The sequence below is a fragment of the Zonotrichia albicollis genome, chromosome 25 (assembly GCF_047830755.1).
Source record: "Zonotrichia albicollis isolate bZonAlb1 chromosome 25, bZonAlb1.hap1, whole genome shotgun sequence".
Lineage (NCBI taxonomy): Eukaryota > Metazoa > Chordata > Aves > Passeriformes > Passerellidae > Zonotrichia > Zonotrichia albicollis.
Window position 1 is genome coordinate 8,542,304 of NC_133843.1, and position 10,813 is coordinate 8,553,116.

A 10,813-nucleotide genomic window follows, 5' to 3' on the forward strand; every position below is an offset into this window, starting at 1 on the left:
GTATTTTCTCAGTCTATTCTGGTTTGTTCTTTAAGGTCTTTCAAAGAACAAACTAGAATAGACGGAAGAAATACCGTCTATTCTGGTTTGTTCTTTGAAAGACCTCTTTCAAATCCGCAGCAATGCTGTAGAAGTGGTCTTCAGACACTTAAGGCAGTGTCTCACTCTCTTCTTTTTTTGGCTTTACTGAAATGAGATTGTTCAAGGATAGCAACACAGCACACATCCTTTTCAGACACAGTTTTCCTAAGAGCCACATTGCTCTGAATGTCTCCCTAAGCATATCCAAGCCCATTAAGGAGTGGTTCATTATCAAGTGTGAGCAGTGGGGAAACATCTGAGGTTGGAGTGTAAAGGCATGAACAAGCGTCCTTTTTCATTAGCCACATCCTTAAGTGACTTTTCACTGAATACATCGTTACACAGAAATCAAGGTATTTAGCCCAGACTTCTTCCTGCCAGTAGAAACATCCAGGGCTAGTAGGGTTTGCTCACAGAGCTGCACATCTCAGGGTCCCTGCACTGACCGTTCTCACCTTCACTTCTGGCAAGGAACACACGGCCTAGAAAGAAAAGATGACGGCGCTACGTGCTGCTGTTGGAGGTCCCAGTTGAGGTCCGACGTCGCTGGTGGGAGCGGCTGCTCCTGCGGGATGTCCCCGACCACGTCCCCCTACGCCTGGGCCTCTCAGCACTCGCTGCTGTCCTCCGGCTCCTGTCCTGGCGACTCCTGGACTGCACAGTTTGAGTCGAGGCCCGGCGCTGCTGGCGGGAGCGGCTTCGTCTGGGGGTCGTCCCCGATGATGTGTCCCTTCGCCTGGGCCTCTCAGCCCTTGGCCTTGTCCTGCTGCTGCTGCCACGGTGACTCCTGGAGCGGACAGGTGGACTCTGGGCCCAGCCTTGCTGGCGGGAGTGCCTGCGTCTGGGGGATGGCCTTGACCATGTCTCCCTTTGCCTGGGCCTCTCAGTCCTTGACCCTGTCCCGCTGCTCCTGTCACAGACACTCCTGGAGCGGACAGGTGGACTCTGGGCCCAACCTTGCTGGCGGGAGCGCCTGCGTCTGGGGGATGGCCTTGACCATGTCTCCCTTCGCCTGGGCCTCTCAGTCCTTGGCCCTGTCCCTCTGTTCCTGTCATGGCAACTCCTGGAGCGGACAGGTGGACTCTGGGCCCAGCCTTGCTGGTGGGAGCGCCTGCGTCTGGGGGATGTCCGTGACGGTGTCTCCCTTTGCTTGGGCCTCTCAGCCCTTGGCCCTGTCCCACTGCTGCTGTCACGGCAACTCCTGGACCGGACAGGTGGACTCTGGGCACGACTTTGCCGGCGAGAGCAGCTTTGCCTGCGGCCAGGCCCAGCACGTCTGGAATGGACCCTGTCCTCAGGGTCAGGGGACGTGCTGTGTGTTGCCCTTGATCTGCTGATGCTGCTGGCATCCAGTGAGGAAGATGGCAGTGCCTGCTGCCATGCTGCATGGTGGGGCCTGCTGTGGCTGCCCGTCTCTAGAGATGGAGACGGGGAAACCAGCACCAATGGCACAGGGCTGTGGGAGCTGGGGCTGATGGCCTCAGATTCTGACCAGCCATGAGCAGATTGTAGTCCTGACTGTCTGGCCGGCCTGGGGCCACTGAGCTCTGTCTCATCCCTGGCGGCTGTAAGGGCAAGAAGGAATGTCAAAGATCGCCCAGACTCCAGCCAGGCCAGGCCAGAGCAGTGCCCCCAGCAGTGCCCCCCAGCAGTGCCAGCATCCCTGCAGCAGTGGATGCTGCACTCTGCCAAGCCTGGCCTGGGCACTGCCCTCAGCCCAGGGACACCGGGGACTTTGACTCATACATGTTCCGAGCCCAGCACAGCTGTCACACTCCCATCTCTGTGTGCTGTTCCTCAGTCCAGAGCAGCGCCTGTGGGTGCCTTCAGCAGCACAGGAGGAGCACAGGAGCAATTGCCAGGGCCTGGGGAGGCAAACAAGCTCATAGCACTGTGAACAAAGTTTACCAGCACGTGGTTGTCTGGCCAAGCGCTTCTGGTTCTTCCCACTTTGAGCCCTTGCCGAGACACAGGTTCCCTGCAGAGCCCCAGGTGCAGCTCCCCAACTTACCCCTGTTCCTCTGCCTCCTCTCTGCCTCCAGGGTAAAGGCAATCCCTGGCGTTGCACTGGCCGTGCCTTACTCCTAGATCTGTGAAGGCATCGTTGTCCTCCCATGTTGGGTCTCTGATGGAGAAATGAAGAGATGATGAATTTCTGCTGCTCTCCCTCACGGAGGTCCAGGGTGTCCCAGCTCTTTCTCCAGCGCTTTTCCAAGTTGGGCGTGAAGCTGAAGTCCAGACTCATGGGACAGGGCAGGGCCAGGGCTCCTGGGGCAGGGCCTGGCACAGCACAGCACTTTCACCCTCCTGCCTGGTGGGCCAAGCTGAAGGACACCAACCTGAAGGGGACTCGGATCCCCAAGATGAGCATTTCAACAGGGAATTCCCCACTGTCTCTGCACAGGGGGCACTGGAAACAGAAAGCACCAGCGCACAAGGCCTGTCCCTGCAGGGCAAACACAGGCAGGGTGAGTGAGGCCCTGCTGCTGCTGCTGAGCACCTGCTGTGCCCTGGTGCTGAGGGGAGGGCTTCTACCTGGATGCAGTCCCTGTGGAACCAGGCCCTTTTGCACGTTGGGCACACCAGGGTTGTGAAGGACTTTCTGTCCTCCACAGGCTCCAGGCAGATGAGGCAAACGGTGTCCGGCTCAGGAGTCGCCTCCACCTCCTGCTCTGGACGGTGCTCAGGGCAGAAGGACCTGGAGGAAAATGGATGGGGAAAGTGAGAAATGCTGGATCATTCCCCAGGGGTGGCCATAAAGAGAGATGAGGTACCTGAACGGAATAAGGTATTCATTGACACAGCCGCCCTCCTTGGCACAGGGCAGGTGGAACCATCTGTCACAGTCTGGCACGCAGCACATGATGGTTGCCCCGCTCTGGCCACAGATGCAGCAGCGCTGGAAAGAGCCAAGAAGATGCATCAGCAGCAGCAGCAGCAGCCTCGAGGCCTCCCCGGGCAGCCGCAGGGCTCCGGGCAGGGCGCAGGACGTGGCTGCTGCTAGCTCCCAGCCCACAGAGCCGCCTGCTGGAGGAGGGAGGCTCCTGTGCCAGGGCCTCTGTGCCAGAGCTGCTGGGAGCCAGACTTTGTCCCGGCTGTTGGGCCGGCCTTTCTTTCCTGCAGTCTGGGCTAAGCTCTGGCAAACCTCGCCAGGCACAAATCTCCCTGCTCACCTTTTGTGCCGCCCGCCGCACTGCAATTAGGACATCTCGTGAGAGAAAGTCCATCAGTCCAACGTGGCGGTTCTCTTGCCGAAATAGGAGACTGGCAAAGAGCTGCAGGCAGGGGTATGAGCTGATGAGGAGAGGGCAGCAGGAGCTGCCCATTGCAAAGGTGGAGGGAGTGCCCGGAGCCACTCACCATGCAGAACACGTGGGCACAGAGCCCACCCTTCTGCAGTTTGTCACCGCACATGTCCGGGTCAGCCTCAGCACGGCGACACAGCATGCAGGCTGCAGGGGACAGAGCCAATGGCACCGGGCATGAGCAGCTCTGTGGGGCTCTGAGCCTGCAGCAGCATCGGCGCCAAGGCTGCTCTGTCCCTGCCTGGCTGATGGGCAGGGCTGGAGGCCTTGCAGAGCAGGGGCCATTGTGGGCACGGCTGTCCCAGGAGCTGCCCCCTGGCCCAGCTGGGCCCCACTTGGGCAGGAAGGAGGCTCCCAGCCCCGGCATGGCCGAGCAGCTCCTGCCTCCCCCTGCTTCTGTTCTGATCCCCACGCTGCCTGCTGCCACAAGAGCCCTTGGACCAGGCTGTCACAGGGCTGCTTTGCCCTCACCTGGCTCCCTGGCTCCGGGGCCCTCCTGCATTCTGTCAGACATGGCGTCACTCTGTGTTGAGGCGGTGTCCTCGAGGGACGTTGTTGCTGCGAGGGGCAGATACTCTCTCTCTGTCTAGGGGAGAAAGAAGAGGGGGGGAGTTTGCAGAACAGGCCCAGAGCCACGAGGCTCTACTCCCTGCTCAGGCGTGCATGTGCCCTGCTCCTGTCCGCTTTCTCCTCCCGTCGTCGCGTTGAGGAACACCGCAGTGTCCTGGCTGTTCCTCCGCTGATTCTGGGAAGGGAGAGGCAGGTGAGGCTGCAGCACAGGCCCAGAGCCCTGAGGTGTGGGGCCCCTCTGGTCCCTGGGCAACCATGTCCCCGCCCTACCTTCTCCTCCTGTTGTCAGGTCGCACTGACACTCGGCCAGACCCCAGCGTCCCCTTTTGTGGCCTTGGTGGCACAGGTCACAATGGCCACTCTGACATCAGAGCTGTGTACCCAAAATCGGGGCAGCCATGGCCTCAGGTCCCTGGCAACCACTTGTGGCGGCCCCCTCGGGCACCGAGCTTCTGAGATGGGTCCGAGCGTTTGCTCAGGGTGGAAGCAGGGCCGGGACTCCTGCAGCAAGTGCAGGGTCAAATGCCAGGCCCTGGGGCAGCCATCCAGGGTGGTACTGTAGGTAGGGAGGTGCTGTTCAGGCACTGCCACGCCAGGGCTCCGGCCCCGGCCAAGGGAAATCTCTGCTCTTGCCCCTGGCAGGCGGTGGCCCAGAGAGCCGGTGCGGAGTCAGATGCATCGCCGGGATTCAAACTGTGCTCTAGGTGAACTGATGTTTTCCTCAAGACCTTTCTGGAGAAAACTAAGATGAACCTGATTTGATGCTGCTGCTGATCACCATTGGGTACAGGAGATAAACCTGGACACCACCACAGCTGCCTCCAGACCTCAGTTATCTGACATCCTATGAACTAACAACTTTCACATTTCATGTAAATGGAAAAATTAGTATTCAGCTTCTGAGAAATGTCATCTTTTATACTGACTCAGTGGAAAGACACAAAATGCACTGAGAATTTTGTGTGTACATTTGACAGGAGAGCTTGCAACTGTCCTCCACTCAAGTTAAATACAGGAGGATGCTTTTCCTACATTATATGAACTTTGCCAGTTTGGTCTATGCTTTCCTACTAGAAAATACATTGGAAAAAACTCAGGAAGAGAAGCACAAACAATTCTTGTTAATTTCTCTCTTTCGTGTCTTTGCAAACATGCTCCTGGAAATCCAGATCCATGACTTCTAGAACAATCAGTGGGATCTCTGGGAAGCAGGGCAGGGGCTGACAGGCAGGGACACCCTGCACCTGCCTGATGCTGGGGCAGCAGGAGTTTGTCCATTTTCCTGTCTCCATGGGAGAGCCACCTTGGCTGGGAAAGGATCCCTTCACTGCTCTAGGAGGGAGGCACAGCCAGTGCAATGCCAGGGAGTGCCTTTACCCTGGAGACAGGGAGGAGACAGAGGGGGAAGTTGGGAAGCTGCACCCAGGGCTCTGCAGGGCTCCCGGCCAGGGCTTGAAGCACAAGGAGCCAGAAGAGCTTGGCCAGACAATCCCGAGCTCTGGACACCTTGTCCTCAGCACCGCGAACCCGTTTGCTTCTCCAGGCCCCAGGCACTGCTCCCGTACTGCTCATGCAAGTTACACACAGACACAGAGCTACCTGCTCTGTCTCAACCCTCTTCAACACTGGACAGCACAACACAGTAACATGTTCTCTTCAGTACATGGTCTAATTATTAAGAGTCCTGCAAAGACTCACATTCAAAGCACACACACACAGAACCCCAAACCCTGGTAGAGACCTTGCATCAACACAAAATGCTTGTTGCTGTTCAGAAACACAGGGCAGCACTTTTGGCCAATGCTTTTTCCTGTAAGATCTTTCAAAGGATTGCAAAAGTGAGTTTGTTTGGCAACTTCTTCAAGGAACAAACAGGAGAGGCTTCTGAGTTTTTAAAGATTTATTGATTTGCTTTCACTTTCCTTTTGGCATCCTTACACTTCACCCGGCATTCCAGAAAATCATGAAAATCCAAAATAATATCAGGGGAAGTTTCTGAATTCTTTCATGTTTCTCTCAGAGACTTTCTTGACATACGTACAAGCGACTGGTCCTATAACATACAGAGAAGCAGTGGTTTCCCTCACTGGGCATTACAAGACAACGTTATAGACTCCACTATCCTAAAACACTTCTGTTGCCTGGTAATTACAAAGCCTGAAGCTCTTCTAGAGGCTTTTCCCAGTGCAACTTCATTAGGTTCCTCTCTGCTCAACTCTCGAGCCTGTCCAGGTCTCACTGAAGGGCAGGAGAGCCTTGTGGTGCCTCAGGCCCTGCTCCCAGTTCTGTCCCATCACTGAACGCTGAGGGATCGCTCCGTCCCTTCTGCCAGGTCCCTGGGGAATAAGGCAAACAAGGCTGGGCCCAGCGCGGCCCCCGAGCTCACAGCTACCTGAGTTTGGAGCTCCCCTGTCCATTTCTCTGGCCCACTGTCCCTGAGCTGCCTCAGGGGCCTGTTATGGGAGGCAGGGAAAAAGCCTTGCTGAAGTCCCAGCTGACAACAGCCCCTGCTCTCCCCTCACAAGCCCAGCCAGTCACTGCAGCACAGGTGGCTATGGATTGGTCAAGCATGGTTTCCATTCCTGTTATTCCACAGGCTTAGAGATGGCATCCAAGTGGAGCTGTTCTGTCTCGTTTCTGGGGATGGAGCTGAGGCTGATGGGCCTGCAGTTTCCTGGCTCCTTCTTGGTGCCCTTTTGCAAAACTGCAGTGATGTTGGCTTTCTTCCACTGCTCATGCCTCTCTCCGGGGCTGTCTCCTTCCCTGACCAGATGGTAGAGCGCCCTGTGCCAGAGGCAGGAGCAGAGATTTCCCTTGGCCCCAAAAGGGAACGCTGGGCTCAGGCCGAGTGTCAGTGCGACCTGACAATGGGGGGAGAAGGCGGAAAGGAGCAGAGCTCACACAGGGCTGAGCAGGGAGTAGAGCCCTCGTGGAGCTCCCTGGCCTCTATTTCTCCACAGAGAGAGAGAAACAGCACCTCAAAGTGACAGGAAACCGGCCATGGAGCGGGGCTGGGGCCGTGACACCTCACAGAAACTGGCCATGGAGCGGAGCTGGGGCTGTGACACCTCAGGGAAACCGGCCATGGAGCGGAGCTGGGGCTGTGACACCTCAGGGACACCGGGCCATGGAGCGGGGCTGGGGCTGTGACACCTCAGGGAAACCGGCCATGTAGCGGGGCTGGGGCTGTGACACCTCAGGGAACTCACCATGGCAGCCACCTCCCAAGGTTTTGAAGTACTTGTTTCTTGATTTAATGCCCTTCCAAGTTCAATGTAGCATCTTTGCATATGAGCAGGACATACAAGGGTATTTAAAATTGAGTCTGATCCAATTATCAAAGACAATGGATGTTACCTCTAAACTTACCTTTTCCATGATTGTCAAACAATATGGAACTTTTCTTATGTCTGACTAAAAATATCCAGAATGCAAAATTCATTCTCAAGACAGAAAAAAGGAAACAATGAAAATAGGATATAGGCAATCCTCAAAAGGCACAGAGAAGAAAATAAAAATTAGAAAAACTTGGAAAAATTAGGTTTTCTTCCGCATCTTCTCAGTATTTGGTGTTTGAAAATTTGTTGTCTTACTTGTCCCTTGCAAAACAAGGCATGTTACAGCTTTATTGTCTCAGTGCTGCACTTCCCAATCGCTGACTTGCCATTTAGGCTTTGCTTTATTAGAAATATACAACAAGGGACTCTCTATGGAAGAGAGTTGCACAAGCCTCTGGATTCCTGACCGTTCACCTCTGCCAATGCTCACAGTATTCTCCTAACACACGTGACCTTCCTGTCTTTCAGAGAGAGAAAAATTCAGCTGAAGTCAAGCAAACAGGGCAGGGCAGATGGAAACCTTCCCTTGAGATGCTTTTGGGAAGGCCTGCAAGGACCCTGCCTTCCCTTGGAACAGAGGTGGTCACCATGCATGGTGTTGCCTGACTTGCCCTAGGTGCCCCTCGATTGCAGAAGGACTTTTGCCCACTTCATCACTTGTCTGTCCCTCCAGTTCCAGGGCCTCAAACCTGCTCTGTAAGGCACTAAACCTGTTATTCAACTGTGAGTCTTCAGAACAAGGCATTGACCGTGGCTGTAACTAGTTTTTTTAAGTCAGGTTTACAATATATTTTGAGAATAAGAAGGAGCAGAGAAGGTGTGAAAAATGCATATTATATGATTGGCTTTTCGCAAATATTAAAATTAATGTTATATGTGTTATGTTGGAAAGTTATGTTGTATTAATCCTTTTTTGTAGTGCTATTCTAAGTTTTTAAAGTAGTGTGGTGAATATAGTTTTAGGCTACAGAAACTCTGTGCTGTAAGATACTTTTTCTAAATAGCTCATGGAGAGATAACAGTAACAAGACACAAAAACTCTGAGAAAAGAAATATTGCCTCCTAATGGGGAAGAACCAGACTTTGAGGGACCAAGACAATTGATTTACAAGATGAAGGAGGGGTTGACAAGAACAAGAAAACACCCATTGTTTGAAAAGAATTTTGGCATCATGTATGAGATATATGAACATGCAACAGGCTATTACTTTTAAGTTAATCCTGTGTTAGCAAAGTGTCTTCTGAGGCAGAGCAGAGCACCCAGACATTTGTAATTCTTTGCTCTTTAAATTGCCCTTCATTGTCCTACCTCTAATTGTCCAAAGTATTTTTTCTCTAATTTTTATTCTTTGTTTTATAACTAATTTATTACTAATAAATATTTAAAATTTTAGAACAAGTGAAATTCTGCATCCTTTGTGTCCACTGTCAGTGGGCATCCTTCTTCCCAAGCTTTGTCAACTTCCCTCTGGGTTTGAGATCAGTGAAATGTGCCCAGCCTTGAGTCTTGGAAGACAATTCTAGCCACAAGTACTTTGCTTTTCTAACACCTGGCCATCACTTCGAGCTTGTAGGCTGCTACGTGTGTCCAGGTTAAACGTCTCTTCCTGTTGATCAGGCTTGGAAGTGTGTACAGCCCAGGCCCGACAGGACATGTTTTCTTCAGGAAATGGGACGTAGGGCTCAGTTTGCAAGGGGTGCAGGCCCGCGCCTTCCAGAGCGCCAGAAGGTTCGCGGCGCCATTGCAGGGCTCAGGGCGCCGCCCTGTGGTCGAGAGCCGCCATGACAGGGCGGGCGGCGCGCGGCGGGGCCGGAGGGCGGGAAGGGGCGGGCGGGTGTGAGGGGAGGGGCGGTTCGTGCCCAGAGCCGAGCCCGCGCTGTTCCTGGGCGCATTCCCGGCTCGGTGTTGGGAGCGTGCAGCTGCTGCTCGGGCTCTGGGAGAAGCGTGCGGCCGCAGCGGGGTCCCAGCCCGCAGAGCTGGCTACTGGCCGAGGCTGCCAGGCCAGAGCTGCCGTTTGCTGTGGCACTGCAAGAGTCCCTGACAGAGCCGGGCTGGTAGTGCCTACAGCTGAGGGAAGCCCTGACATGCCAGCACCCCAAGCTCTTGTTTATCCCAAAGAAAGAGAGGATCAGCACCTGGAGGTGACTGGGTCATTCCTGGAAAGGGACTCTCTGCTGACAGCTGCCATGTCTGGCAGCAAGCAGGAGGGCGCTGGTGCCAAGGAGCCAAGTGAGGGCAAAGCAGCCCTCTGACAGCCTGGCCCAGGGGCTCTTGTGGCAGCAGGCAGTGTGGGGATCAGAACAGAAGCAGGGGGAGGCAGGAGCTGCTCGGCCATGCCGGGGCTGGGAGCCTCCTTCCTGCCCAAGTGGGGCCCAGCTGGGCCAGGGGGCAGCTGCTGGGACAGCCGTGCCCACAATGGCCCCTGCTCTGCAAGGCCTCCAGCCCTGCCCATCAGCCAGGCAGGGACAGAGCAGCCTTGGCGCCGATGCTGCTGCAGGCTCAGAGCCCCACAGAGCTGCTCATGCCCGGTGCCATTGGCTCTGTCCCCTGCAGCCTGCATGCTGTGTCACCGTGCAGAGGCTGAGCCCTGTGCCTCCTCAGACCCTGGCAACTGCTCCTGTGCTTCTCCTGCACTGCCCAGGGCACCCATGGGCTCTGCTCGGGCCTCACGCAGACCAGAACCAGCTGGGGCTGTGACAGCTCTGCTGCTCTGGGCCCAGCCCTCAGGCAAAGAACCCGCCTGTCCCTGAGCTGGGGGCAGTGCCCAGGCTGCGCTTGGCAGAGCCCATCCGCTCCTGGAGGGCTGGGGGCACTGCTCTGGCCTGGCCCGGCCCGGCCCTGGGGTCCCTTGGCATTCCTGCTTGCCCTTGCATCCACCAGGGATGGGCTGCAGCTCAATGGCCCCGGCCTGGCCGCACACTCAGGCCTGGAGCCTTCCCGTGGCTCCCCAGGGCACGAGAGCCTCAGCCCCAGCTCCCAAACACGGCCTAACAGGCTTTGCTGATATTGATCCCTGTCAGACCTTTGAAAGCATTTTCAAAGTAACCTTGTTTGGCAACACTTTCAAGGAACAAACGTGACTCGCTTCTAATCAGTAAAAACTTTATTGGTTTGCTTGCATTCCTATAGGGTATCCTAATGCTTCCTTTGGCGTTCCAGAAAATAATGAAAATCTAACAAATTCTTCAGAGAAGTTCCTGAATCCACTATGAGGAGAAGTCTCTATATTCACTATCCTTACATACAGTTAAGTAGCTGCTCCTGTAACACACAAAGATGTAGTGGTTTACCTGACTGGACCACACAACATGATGTTATACACACCGCTACACTAGAAAACTTCTCTTCCCTGTTCATTACAAATGTAAAGCTCTTCTCGAGGTCCTGACTTAATTTTGCATGCACATTCATACCTGCAATCCCTCCCCATGCTCAGCTTTCACCTAGACTTACCAGGGAACAGATGTTCCATACTCACCTCAAGCAATAATCTACGTCTGTCTTCCTAACCCTCTTTT

General features: G+C 54.9%; 1 protein-coding gene across 1 annotated transcript; it reads right to left on the reverse strand.

Moving 5' to 3' along the window:
* Positions 1–1,381: 1,381 nt before the first annotated feature.
* Positions 1,382–7,334, reverse strand: LOC141731755 (E3 ubiquitin-protein ligase PHF7-like). The gene is given in 12 exon segments (XM_074558297.1): positions 1,382–1,496; positions 1,601–1,646; positions 1,828–1,946; positions 2,093–2,206; positions 2,421–2,564; positions 2,566–2,604; positions 2,606–2,779; positions 2,856–3,085; positions 3,255–3,356; positions 3,442–3,533; positions 3,858–3,972; positions 7,326–7,334. Coding segments are annotated over 12 exon segments (1,299 nt in total).
* Between the last annotated feature and the right edge of the window lie 3,479 nt (positions 7,335–10,813).